General features: G+C 37.3%; 1 protein-coding gene across 2 annotated transcripts in view; it reads left to right on the forward strand.

Annotated features, from left to right (window-relative positions):
• The window catches only part of LOC100889073 (cryptochrome-1), a 38,459-nt gene that overhangs the window by 9,198 nt on the left and 15,021 nt on the right, over window positions 1-14,240 (forward strand). The window contains exons 1-4 of one of the 2 annotated variants that reach the window (XM_030987769.1): window positions 3,016-3,395; window positions 11,695-11,847; window positions 12,999-13,138; window positions 13,843-13,985. In XM_030987769.1, coding sequence (XP_030843629.1) covers window positions 11,718-11,847; window positions 12,999-13,138; window positions 13,843-13,985 — 413 coding nt within the window. In that variant the 5' untranslated portion in view covers window positions 3,016-3,395; window positions 11,695-11,717. Of the gene's footprint in view, window positions 1-3,015; window positions 3,396-11,694; window positions 11,848-12,998; window positions 13,139-13,842; window positions 13,986-14,240 lie in introns of those variants that run through there. The other variant, XM_030987768.1, reaches the window with a different exon arrangement.

Below are 14,240 nucleotides of genomic sequence, written 5' to 3' on the forward strand. Positions count from 1 at the left end.
CAGGCAGTTTGCAATACTTGTACTGAAGCCCTCGTATTATAAACACACACTAAATTGGACGGTTTGTGTACATGAACATGTACAGGTACTATAGTTCTACAATGTACATCTATACTTCTTTCCTTTACTTTCCTTGTTTGAAATACATGTATGCACACAGACATCAATGGATGTTTTAATTGTGTTTAAATGTTTTTTCTAGTCTTGACATATTTCCAATTAAAGGAGGATCCAACTTGCATACATGTCCTTATTCATATGCAAAGGTCACATCTAAACCTTCTATCATCCTATATTTCTATTCAACTTTTGAAAATGTGTACTGTTTTTTTGGTTTTTTTTAAGTTCCTCAAGGTGATGGTACATGTAGATGATATGATATGGTTCTGACGATTGCCTCCAGTTTCTTTACATAACTCCACCTGTATGTCAGAACTAAGAGTTTTATATATATATCACCTCATAATAATTTACAAAATGTATACATGTACAGTAGGCTACTCGTACCGGTCCATGTATTTTAACTGTTCTCATGACATACAAGTTGAATTCAAGGTTATTGTCGCATGGATATCATATTATTATGGTACATGTATGAATAGAGTTCTTAATTATCATTCTGATTGGAAATTTAAAGCAAACCTGACTCCAAGAAATGATTTTAGCTCTTCTAAGAGGACTATTATATTCTTGCCCATTAATCTGCAAGATTCCCTACCAAAGAGTATCTGAGAGAGGTACTGTATAAGGCAAGATATTCTCCTGTCAAAGCATAATGGACAGTAATATTAAACATGTCAACTGTCAGGATTGACTGTCAGATTTGTACTTTGTTCTTGAAATCAGACTAACACTCTCTCATCAATATTCCCATGCTTAATTTAAGTTTGCAATCAGATGTGATTATCTGTAGCAGTGAATATTTTCCTGCTGGATAGGTGACAAAGAAAAACAAAACTTCTCTCTTGATGATACATGAACCTGGTAATGCTGAGTTTCTTAATTTAGACTTCAATCAGATGTGATTATCTGTGGTGGTGAATATTTTACTGCGGGGTAGGTGACAAGAAAAGCAAGAACTTGGGTTGAATGCTCAGTCACAGTGTCTCTCTTGATGATACATGTATGTACCTGATAATGCTGAGTTTCTGTGAGCCTGCCTTTGCTTGTTTCTGCCCATCTATGGTAAGACGTGAAGTTCAGGTCCTGTTCTGATTTTGTTTTCTGCTATTTAAATATAGTTCAATGTAGTTGTTGTACTATATTGCACTTTTTACCTTACAACTGATATAACTAATACCATTCTTCTTCTTTTCTGCTTGGATGCTTGCCTGTAGTTTGATATAACCCATGTTCAATCCTGCCAATCAATTTAAGTTGGAGAAGTGTTCCAGTATTATTTTCTACGTTTTAGCTTAGTTTCTCTGATACCCTTCACCTTGTTCATTGCTGCAAAGTGTTCCAGTTTTAATTTATACTAGTTACAGTTGTAGCTTAGTTTCTGTGATACCCTTGTTCGTTGCTGCTGATCAAACCAATTTTGAGAAGTGTTCCAGACTGATTTTCTACATGCTTGTTTAGTTTCTACTTTCTACGACACCCTTGTTCATTGCTGCTGATTAAACTAAGTTTAAGAAGTGTTCCATCATTATTTTCTACTTGTAAGCTTAGTTTCTGCGATAGCCTTGTTCGTTGCTGCCGATCAAGCCAAGTTGGAGAAGTGTTCCAGTTTTATTTTCTACTTGCTAGCTTTTCTTCAATACCCTTTTTCATTGCTGCTGATCAAGTTAGAGAATAAGTGTTCCAGTTTTATATCCTAATTGCTTGTTTAGTTTCTGTGATACCCTTGTTCATTGCTGCCGATCTAACCAATTTGGAGAAGTGTTCCAGTTTTAATATCTACTTGTTAGCTTTTCGTTTCTGTCATACCCTTGTTCGTTTCTGCCGATCAAACCAAGTTGGAGAAGTGTTCCAGGTTTGTTTTCTCCTTGCTTGCTTTAGTTTAATTGTTTCTAGCTGTAATACCCTTGTACGTTGCTGCTGATCTAACCAAGTCGGAGAAGTGTTCCAGTTTTATTTTCTACTTGCTTGTTTAGTTTCTGCCATACCCTTGTTCGTTGCTGCCGATCTAACCAAGTTGGAGAAGTGTTCCAGTGTTAATTTCTACTTGCTTGCTTTAGTTTACCGGTAATAGTTTCTGTGATACCCTTGTTCATTGCTGCCGATCTAACCAATTATGAGAAGTGTTCCACTTTTAGTTTCTATACTTACTTACTTTACTCTTTTTTAATACACAATGTTGTGGGTCTAAGTCTGTTCATCGATCCAGGATTCTTCCATGGTTACTGCTATTTATGGAGGGAGGAGATTGTGTGCTAACATGAGACAACAGACAACACCTAGACCGGCTCATATAGAAATCTTTGATTCTTTGACCAGGGACTTTCAAGTCTATTCTTAAACAAGTTGACCAACCCAGCTGCCACCACGTTTTCTGGGAGACCGTTCCACAGCTCCACAACTCTATTGCAAAAAACGAATTTTCTAATATCTAGCCTTGAATATTTTTTTCCAATTTTTTAGAGTGACCTCAAGTTTTATCTTCAGTATTCCTCTTAGGGGGAATCTTTTGCACATTGGACAAGCCATTCAAGTACTTGTACACATCAATCATGGCCCCCTTCTATGCCTGTGAACAATAGTAGGTAATTTGAGTTTGGTCAAACTCTCCTGATATGATAACTTTCTAAGGCCAGGAATAATCTTTGTTGCATGTCTTTGTATGCTTTCCAACATCCTCTGTTCTTCTAATCTGTATGGGGACCAGGCGGCCTGTCCGTATTCTTAAGATATGCCTAATTAATGAGGTCTTTTTGAAACAAAAAGGGTATAGTGTCAGTATACTATTGAGGTACACATTGTGGTACTCGTTAGCTTTAATAGTTTCTGTGATACCCTTGTTCGTTGCTGCCAATCAAACCAAGTTAAAGAAGTGTTCCGGTTTTCTTTTCTGCCAGTCTGCTTTCTGTGATACCCATGTACATGTATGCTGCTGGCGATCAAAGCAAGTTGAATAAGTGTTCCAGTTTGAATTTCTGCCAGTCTGCTTAGTTTCTATGCTACTCTTTTATTCAGACGTTTACTGCCGATCTAAAACCCAAAGTTTGGGGATTATTCCACCTACATGTTTTGCTTGTACTAGGATATTTTCTGTGCTACCCTCCTGTATTACTGCCAATCTAACACCTGAAGTTAGAGAACTGTTCCAGTCTTTTTTTCTGCTGGTGTTCCAATAGATCTGTTCTTCATGTAGTTGTACAGTGTACATAAATACTTTGATCAGTCGATCGGTACATGTACACTGTAGGTTGGTCTAGAATCGCTGGCACACAAAGGTAAGAAGTTTAAGTATATTATTTTCTCTTGTAAATTTGATGTTTTTTTGTTTTTTTTGCAACTCGAGAAATGAATGGTAGACTGGTTGAATTAGGGCCTTTGTTGAATACTTCTAGATGTAAGCTTTAATATGTCACGTACGTTCTTTGAATGTCAGTTTGAATGTCAGTGTGCTAGGCGTTTTACTACACCCATGGATGAGCACATTGTAATTAATGCAGACCTAAGTTGGGCCCTGTAATATAAAACTTGTTTATATGTTTATATCAATAACAAGAGACAAATATCTATAACAAATTTGCTCTAAGCCAGTCAAATGCCACGATTTAACTTCTAAAAAATAGGGCCCATGTCTGCACTACAATGTGCTCATCCATGGGAATAGTAACATTTTGAACCCTTTGGCATGTATAATGTAGCACACTGGCGGAATGAACGATGTTTGAAAACTAGATAGAAATTGAGATAAGCAACAAGCGGTAGATAGACTTGCAAACCAGACAGCAGGAAAGACTCCTTTTTTCCCCAGGTGATCAGGTATTAATCAATAGTACAATCATGTATCAGGGCTCAAATTAATTTTTTGTGGGGGCTCTTCCTTTTCATACATGTAGGGGCTCTTTTAGTCCTGACAGTGATTCTTTTTTAATATAAATTTCTGTTGGATCAATGGTACCCATGATACTCCTGCCTCTTACAACTTTACAATTTATAACATGCAGCTAATGGTCAGATCTCCTCCCTCTGTACAAAATTTCTGGTCCAAGCCTGTACAGTCACCTCCTCGCCAACTGGTTTCCTTTTACCAAATTTAGCTTTTGGTTGATTTACTGGTCAAGGTTAATTATTTGCTGGTCTTTTGGAATCACCAGATTTCAGAGGATTAGTATACTTGCCAGCCCGACGCATATCAGATAGGCTAGTATACTACCGGCGCAGCTAGTAAAGCCACTGCTGACAGCCGCAGTGCACTGCGAGCTTCCGTTGTCTGTATCTGTAACACCCATAGAGATGTGGAGATGGAAGATATAGCGCAATCTTGCGGCGAAAAAGCGTTCACTAGTTTACAATATGGCAGCCTGTAGACACCGAAAAATTTGAGCAAGAAATCCTGCATGCTATAAACCTAATTTCCATAGTTCCATTTCATTGGTTTAAGGTTTGAAAAATTGAAAGTCAATATTGTGTGAAAGTTATAACAGAAAAGATGATCTTTATTTTATAATTCCACGGGGGTGATTTTAAATTTTGCAATCGCCCCCGTGAGCAGTCTGACGGAGGCAATTATGAAGCTCACGGGGGCGAATCGCCCATCGCCCCCATGTAGTTTGAGCCTTGATATACAATGTGCAGATCAAGAACTAGAATCTCCCTAGTCACAACTAATAATAATAAAACTCAGCTTTTACATAACACGAATTACAGTTAAGTCTCTAAGCGCTTCCAAACTTGGAGATATTATTACTGGTTAGCTTCCCCTGCATTATCCTTCTAAAAGAAGGATAATTTTGCTTGTGAACTTATCACATCTCTCACGACCATTATCCAGATAATAGCGGAGAAAGTCAGTTTCTATAAGGCAAAAATTTATCCCTTATCGGCCACTAAACAGATAATGGCTTCTAATAGAAACGCACTGATTGTCAAACTAATTCATATACAGTAAGTACTTTCTCATCCCCCCCCCCTTTTTTTTCCTACTTCAATATTTTATTATTTGTTAATTTTGTTCTGAAATAAAACTTTTTTTTACTGATTTGACCATGTACACGTGCGCACTGGAGCTTTATGCAGTATTCCACAACCGTGATTACTTGCAGACAAACGTTCTTGATTAATTTGAAGTACTGTACATGTACAGGACATACTGTGTATACACTGCATTGTAGGCTACAATGTGAATGGGGAAAAGGTGTAGGAAGACCTACATGTATGTGACTGACGAGACTGTTAAAGGAAAATCATAGCAGTTATTTTTGAGAAACCGTAGATATATACCAGTATTGTTTACGAGATCCTGGGTATGAATTTGTCTTCCAGCTGATCCTTATCTGCCTGTATCTCCTGATTGCTATCCGGCCTGTTTAGACTAAAGAAAATTTGTACGGTACTTGTGTAAGAAACGTATTAAGAATGATTGTATGATGACAGGAGCATACAGACTACAAAACAACGTTTAAAAAACGTACATAAAGAAACAAATGAAGACGAGGTAAGTTCACATGACAGCTGGCCAATCATTATGCACGCTCACGAGAAGCCCTGCAAAGTTATTCAATTTTTGTACAATAGGACTTTCAGACTATCAAGTTTTTGTTCTAAACGATACTAACCGACGATGACTATACAACGTTTTTTAATACAACGTTCAGGGTAGGAACTAGGAAAGTTGTTATCACTACGTCACAATCCACTGAACACATTTTGAATTTGAGAGTCACAAAGATGTAAAAATCTCATATTATTGGTTGGACAGATTTATTTCACACTTTTTCCATTCTGTTTCTCTTCTTTTTCTCTTCTTTCTCTTCTTTTTCCGCTTTCATACAAATGAACACATTCTATTACAAAGGTTAGAGTGCCCTACGGCTTAAAGTATGTGAAATCATACAACGTTTACCATAAATTAGCGATGGGAACTTTTATATTGCATGTACTGTATGTAATTAAAGTAAAAGAGCATGTAGAAGTGGAAATTGACTTGATCTTCCTATGAAAATAAATGAAAGAGGAGTAGTTTCAACTAAATATGATATATCTCTATTTTTGGTTGGACAGATTCTTTTCACATTTTTGCCATTCTTTTTCTCTTAATTGTTTGCATTTATAATATAAATGAATGCATTACAAAGTTGAGATTGCCCTTGCACACCCTGTATGTGAAATCATACCAAAAAAAAGTTTACTCTATTAAAAACAGAGATGAGAACAGTGGCATGAAAAGATGCATCTGGAAAACCATAAATTGTATCACATGTTTTCGTATGGAGTCATGGATTTTGTTCAAATGAACATATTTGAAGCATACAGTATATGTACATGTGATCCTACAATATTCAATGATCGTAGCCGCGATTGAAACAGAGTCTAAAGTGATGACATTGTTGATAATAAACTCTTTATGTTGTATCGCTCCCTCTCAAGATTGACATTACTTTAGCTTCAAAACAATGTTTCTTGACTAAAATCAACAAATTTTCTATTCTCTTTTGGAAATTATACATGTATATCAGAACTGCATATTCTGAGATTTTCATGGTCGCAGCTACCATTGTATGGCCGGGGGTGCTATTTGAAATTTATCGGGATCCCCAATAAATTTGATATTTTAATTTCTAGAAATCCTTAGCAGTTTTAATAGATCCCAATTTTTTCAAAGTCGCTTTTTCAAAGTCCCTTCTACTACATGTAGGTTTCACAATAATAATGCAAATATTAAATTTCATGATCAAATCTTGTTAAAATATTACCAAAACTATGTACATGTATTACCTTTAATGATATTTTTAGACAATCTGGTAGTGCAAAATGTTGATCACTCTGCTTGTATTTTAATTTACATTGAATAGGATGTGTTGTGCTTTATGTCAGTACTTGATTATAAAATCACAGATGAACAAAGGTATACATGTATGTATTCATGTGTCTGTGCAAAAGCAGGATACGCCATATGATGTGTACCTTGGTATGTAAAATGTTGCATGCATAATGTGAATACTAATGCATGAACACGTGTGATTGCATGTGCAAATTATGCATCTGACACAAGATACGATCAGGAATTTGGAATTAAACTCTCTGCTTGAAGTCAGTGAAAGCTGACATTAAAGTCATTTGACATTTACAATTTGATCATTAATTGAGACTGTTTTCTTCAAATTAATGAAGGTAATTTACTTAATTTGGGTATAGTGTAATGCTCAATATTTACAATAGATTGTACAAATAATAGCGTCAATACTCGCTCTACGAAAATCATCTGGTTTGGATGGTTTGATGTTTTTAGTTTGTTTTACCTGCCTGCTAAGAAAGCATGTGTATGCTTGAAATACGCAACCAGGAGACCGATGGCTGTAAGTCCTCTCTGAGGGACTTGCTAATGACGATTGATGCCTTACCAAAGCACACTAGTGCATTGAATCGTTTACGAACCCAGGACCTTCCGGTTATGAGACCACTGCTCCACCACTGAGCCATTGGGCCTTAGAAAATCCAGAATATCTCTTCTCTTTCTTTATCCCTTTCTTCCTGTGACCTTCTGATTATATCGATCAATTTGTATTTCAATGTAAAATAATAGAAACTGTATGGAACACGATAGCAGCTACTTATGATATCACCCTAAGGCCATTTCAATAGCCTTGTGTGTCTAATATTGATATGCGAACATGACAATGACATATTACCTTAATATCCAAACCTGATTTCTATGGGATATAATGTACAGTGTTGTATGTCGATGGAATAGCCATTGTGTTAATATTTCTAAAATAGTAGAGAGATCAACATGTAGTTCGGCATTAAATTGCCTTCAAAATTTGCTTTCATTCCCGGATCCCCCCCCCCCCCCCCTCCCACCCACCTCTTTCTAAGTTTTATTTTTCTTTCATCCTTCTTTTATATTCTTCCTGTATTTATATAGATCTCTTTTTATTCATCTTTAAACATTCATCACATCCCTTATTTATGCGGCAATTTTATTCCATTAGCTACTCTTAATGGCGTTATTTTTGTTATTGAGCATTGTGGCAATTTTTATTCCATTAGCTACTCTTACAGCGTGTCCACACACAAAACAATTTATCCTGAAACTCTATAATGAAACGTCGTATAAAGAATCATTGTATAAATTCCAGGGTGTCCACACTCAGAAGAATTTAATCCTGAAACTCTACAGTCATGAAATGGAAGCGGAAATGAGAGGTCAGGTCTCCTTTTGCACGAGGTCACGTTAAGCCCCGCCCAGTTAGTTACACTAGTTACGTCCACACACAACACCTTCCGTGATTAGGCGTGATTAGGCGTGATTCTTTATTGAGTTCTAGTTCGAAACGATGCCCAAACCTGCGTTTCGTTAGACTACGTTTCGTTATACGACGTATCGTTAGTGGGCGTCCACACACACAATTTCATCGTAAAACTATCGCGAAACGGTATCACTATCGCGAAAAGGTATAACTAATTGCGCCTAATCACGGAAAATGTTGTGTGTGGACAGGGGGTTAATGGCGTTATTTTTGTTATTGAGCATTCTAGATAATTATACATCAATTATCTCCTGCCGCAGAAAGTGGCAACTGTCTGCAGTTTGAAAAGAAGTATTGCCAGCTTCCATTTATGTACTGTATCTGGATAAACATAAAACCTTGATGAGCAAGCTTAAAACCTCAAAACAAAGTAATCTCTCATAATTTTTTCAGACCGAGAGGAAATTGATATATCAGTCGTAAACAATTATTGTATACTAGGGGAGTTCACACTGGATGAACTACAGTATATCGTATAAAGAAACGTCTTTTAAAGAAACTTGTTTTGAAGCGGTCAGCTATAAACACAACAGCTAGCCGATTATCAGTGTGTGTTCCCGATAAGCCCCACTCAGTTATAAGGTTTTTGTACCATACGACTTTCAGACTAAAACAAGACCCTGATTCTTTATCGAGCTTTTGTTAGAAATGATGTACATGTAAGACGTTTCAATTTAAAACGTTCAGCTTAAAGGGATCGTTTAACAATGTTAAATCTGAGATACACGGTCCTACATGTTATCAGTGTCTGTGATATGGTGTAACGTTGAAGCCCTAAAAAAAATCGCGCTTCAAAATGATCAAGAAGTGCCTCAAAAAAGTAAAAATCTTTGAGTGACCGGTTATACCATACTCGTTTTCCCCCAATAGACTGTAGTGTTATGAAAACCGTCAGGCGAACGGTTTTCAAAATTTGTAATTCCGATCATAAATATCTTGGTAATCAGACAGGCGATCGGCTTGTAAAAGTCATGGGGTTCCTGACTGACCTAAAGGTTTATAATTATCATTGCATCATGAACTAAATCCAGAATTTTGTTTCAGAATCTGAGACAAAGTTACCGGATCCCTTTAAAGGATAGTACATGTAATAACTTATCTTGTAGTTGTTCTCAGATAGTTTTACAATGAATTATTGTAGTGTGAATGGGGAACGTACTGTCGACTTCCATTTCATAAAAATATTGTATCTGGATATAAACTGTCCCACATAATCTCTTTAAAAATTCAGGGTCCTTTTCAACTTCAAGTCTGAATATACGAAAATCGTCTACCTGGACGGGTGTTATCTTAAGTGCACAAATGATTAGCCTGCTGTTGTGGCAACCAACCTCTTCAAAACCTTTTTTTTAATACAATATTTCTTTGTTCAACGTTTCTTTATACGATGCTGCTATCCAATCTGTACCCGCCTGCGATATACGATGATTCTTTACACGAGTTTCGCATAGATTGACAATAGTCTGAACATGGTACAAGCATAAAACTTCAAAACAAGATAATCACCAAGACGGCAATATTGCACAGGTTTTCCCTGGTCATTCACCTTCTTGTTTTGTTCATGTGGAATCCATTTTTAATAGTTTCATGGCTTGCGTTCTGTAGTCTTATACCCTGAAGATTAAAGAAAATTTATACGAAACCTTTTATAATGAAACGTCGTATAAAGAATCATCCATTAGCGGAAGGAGTGAACAATCTAGAAAACAAATTTATACGTGTACATTGTTGTTGTGTTCGGGTGGAATCCATTTTTTTTGTGTGTGGTATTAACGCTTGTGCAGACTACAAGAAATTTATTTAAAAACTTGTATTTAAAGGTGAAATTCAAAGAAAATCACAAATATGTCAACTAATGTATCACTAGAAACTGGTAAGCTAACAGATGGCCATCGTATAAGTTTTAGGTCAACTACATATAGGGTGATTTATAAAAATACAAATAAAACAACCTCTATAGCAGATGGCATATACGAGAGATTCGCTGGAAAAATGTTAATGTTTTAATGACGTCACTATATGGACCACTACTGCCCAAGCAGACGACATCCCATAAAGAATGAACATAATTGCGAAACTATTATTTGTCAAATTATAATGAGTTTAGGGTATATAAATGTAATGGAATGTCAAACCATTCAAAAGGGGATATGACCCGATTCCGATAACTAAAATATTTTGCTTGTGAATACACAGTATAGGGGTTAACTAACAATCAAAGAAACCAGAGTTTCAAATTGAAAAAAACCCGGAATGATATTACAGACGGTATTTGTTCCCTCTTGAAACGCCGAACATACCCCGTTGTGTGCAGCTGAATATTCAATGGCGTCTTATTTTGGTTACAAGCGACAGATTCCTTTATTTTTGTATCGCTGCATTTGTCATCAAAATAAAAACATGCGCGGGGTTTAGAGTGAGGCAATAGATTATACATTTAGCCTGACGGTAGTGAAGTAAGAGAAAGAACTCAAGAGAAGATGAAAACACAGGCACTGAAAATGTGTGAGATGTCATGGGACATCGTCTGCTTGTGGAAATCGTGTCCATACTGTGATCTCACACATCTCAGCAGCGTTCGGAGAGCTCTTCAGGTGCTATGCCGGGGCTGTATTTAAGCGATTTATAATTTATAATAATCATTACTTCGAATATTTCCAAGCATTGCATTTTGATAACCTTGTCGAATAAAAGTTTCAACTTTGCAATAATGAAATTAAGTTAGTTTTTTAAAATCAATGAATATCTACTTTAAAGAAACGTGGTATAAAGAATCACCTTGTAGCAAAAGGAGGGTACAAACTGAAAGTGTACACATACACTGTACATGTGTATGTCGATGTATTTATAAAGAAATGTTATAAAGGCCAAAGGAAACCAATTTTGAAGAGGTCGATTGACATGACAGCTGGCCTTTCAAGATGCCATCTAACGACTGCATTCATCGATCCCAGTAGGTGTTTCATCTTATATTATTGTTCTGATCCATATTCTTATTTTTGTCTTCCTCTCTAATCCCCAGATTAACTAATCCATCCTTTCAAGATGTCTGGAGGTGCCTGCATTCACCGATCACAGCAAGTGTATCATTTTACATTATTGTTCTGATCCATTTTCTTATTTTTGTCTTCCTCTCTAATCCCCAGATTAAGTAAGCCATCCTTGCAAGATGCCTGGAGATGCCTGCATTCACCGATCACAGCAAGTGTATCATTTTACATTATTGTTCTGATCCATAATCCTTATTTTTGTCTTCCTCTCTAATCCCCAGATTAAGTAAGCCATCATTTCAAGATGCCTGGCGGTGCCTGCATCCACTGGTTCCGGCATGGTCTCCGTCTCCATGACAACCCGGCTCTACTAGAAGGCATGACTTTAGGGAAAGAGTTCTATCCCGTCTTTATCTTTGACAACGAAGTCGCAGGTATGTACCTGTGATGTTTAGTTTTTCAATGTAATGGACGTGTTGTGGTATAGGGTAAGGCTGTGCATAACTGGAGTACACTTCTAGGCTTACAGGCGAATACTCAAAAACTGGGATGCCATGTTTTTTTTACTTCAAGTTGCAGTTGAAGGCGCAGATTTAATAATAATATTAATAGTAAACAATACTGTTTTAAAAACCAAAGACGACAAAATAATCCATTTTCCTCTGAGTCCAAACAGAAATCCTGATGTTTGGTCCCAGTTTCTGAGTCGTGAGTTGACATTGATTGCCCTGGGAAACATTTTTACCCACTGTACCATGCTGGTACTCTCACGGTCCCACCGGGCAGGGGTAAGCGTCGGCCTGGACAGTGCCAGGTGAACGGGCGAAAAAAAGAAAGAAAACAAAATGGTGGTCGAGTATTTGAGTACTCGTCGCAGCCTTAGTATAGGGTGATTCTGTGTATTGTTTCCTGTACAACATACATGTACAGTGCGGTCACCCAAGGAAGACAGAAAAAGTGGCCAGTGTAGGCAGGTGGCCTATCAAGACACCCGTCTTGATATTCCAGAGAGAAAATATGTGGCCACTATATCCAGATGGCCTTTCTATAGAGGTGGCCACTCAGACAGCTTTGATTGTGTTTCGTTTATCTGTTTTACATTTAGTGTCCTTGAGCAAGGCATTTTATTGACATTGTCCCTCTCCACCCAGGTGATAAATGGATACCTGGTAAGATGCAAACGTCTTCGTAATTGGATTAATATGCGCGTACCTGTAAAAAGGGTGACAAGCTGGACTACTCCCAGGGTGTGGAGAATGTGCTCTTTAATGTGCGGATTAATAATAAAATACTAGAGCGCTTTTGCAAACACGACAGAAACAAAGAGGATGGGAGAATTATGGGGGTACAGCTCTTCCCTCGCATTTAGGGAACGAACGCTATAATGGCTGCGTATGGTCGTGAAAATCAACATGACAGAGAAAATTCTGGTTCGCGCATAATGTGCAGATTGTTTTTTCGCTCGCGTTCCCGGCTTCTTTGCCTTCCGTTGTGTTTGCGAAAGCACGCTAATGATACTTTAAGCTTCTTGGTCAGTTAATGGTCAAGCACTTTGTCACCAATGTTGATCATGTCCTTTTCATAGGTACAAAGACATCTGGGTACAACCGATGGCGTTTCCTTCATGATTGCCTTGTGGACCTGGATGAGCAGTTGAAGGCAGCTGGTGGAAGACTGTTTGTATTTCATGGTGATCCATGCCTCATCTTCAAAGAAATGTTCCTTGTGAGTTCCTTGATTTTAAAGCCCCACTGCACTATTTATAGCTACTTGCGCCCTCTATATAGCAAACAACGCCTAATCGGTGACCATTGGTCCCCCATTATCCTCTTTTTCTTATGTTAATTGAGAGCTTATTTGATGAGATAACCACTTGTCAGTGACCTTACAGGGAGGTCTGATTCTTCCTGGCCAAACTAGTGCAGTGGGGCTTTAATAGGCTGTTTTTGTAACGTAATCAAATTTAATTCATACGTCTTTGTAAAGTGCCTCAAAACAAATTATTTCATTCACCTGTTACAAATAATTGTACCTCAATGGTAAGAATGCGAAGGAGAGCTAACAATTCAGTTTCAGCTTCAGTTTTATTTTTCATTTCCAACAGAATAGTAATTTTGACAAGAAATCAGGTATACAATGCAACATTCAATAATATAATACATTGTACATGGTTTAAAATTATGAAAATAGAAAGTACATGTATACATAAATATCCAGTATTATGTTTTTTTTAAGTTCTTTTTTTAGGATGAACTGTGGAAATGGAGGGATTCACTGAAAAGCAGAGCAATTTGATAGTCCATTACCTTGGTTTCTTATTTTTGTTTTGACAGGAATGGGGTGTGCGTTATTTGACCTTTGAGAGTGACCCTGGAAAGCAGAGCAATTTGATATTCAATTACCTTTGTTTCTTACTTTTGTTTTGACAGGAATGGGGTGTGCGTTATCTGACCTTTGAGAGTGACCCTGAGCCCATCTGGACGGAGCGAGATCGTCGGGTCAAGGCGCTGTGTAAGGAGATGAAGGTCGAGTGCATTGAGAGGGTCTCTCACACGCTGTGGAATCCTGATATGTGAGTTCAAGCTACATGAAATACTTAACAATGCGAAATAGGGTATTTGTTAGCGAGTATCCTATTGGAATGTGGAGCAACAGGATATGAAATGCTGAAGCAGATGGCTCAAGACTGAGGTACTTGGAGAGACACTTGATGTAGAGTTCTGTTTGGGTCACTGAAGCTGTCAAACTGACAGATCACTATTGATGATCCTATTGGAAAGATGTCACGTGACACTCAACATTTTTTTACATGTACACGATTGCGGGA

Source organism: Strongylocentrotus purpuratus, unplaced genomic scaffold, assembly GCF_000002235.5.
Source record: "Strongylocentrotus purpuratus isolate Spur 01 unplaced genomic scaffold, Spur_5.0 spur5_scaffold_17, whole genome shotgun sequence".
Lineage (NCBI taxonomy): Eukaryota > Metazoa > Echinodermata > Echinoidea > Camarodonta > Strongylocentrotidae > Strongylocentrotus > Strongylocentrotus purpuratus.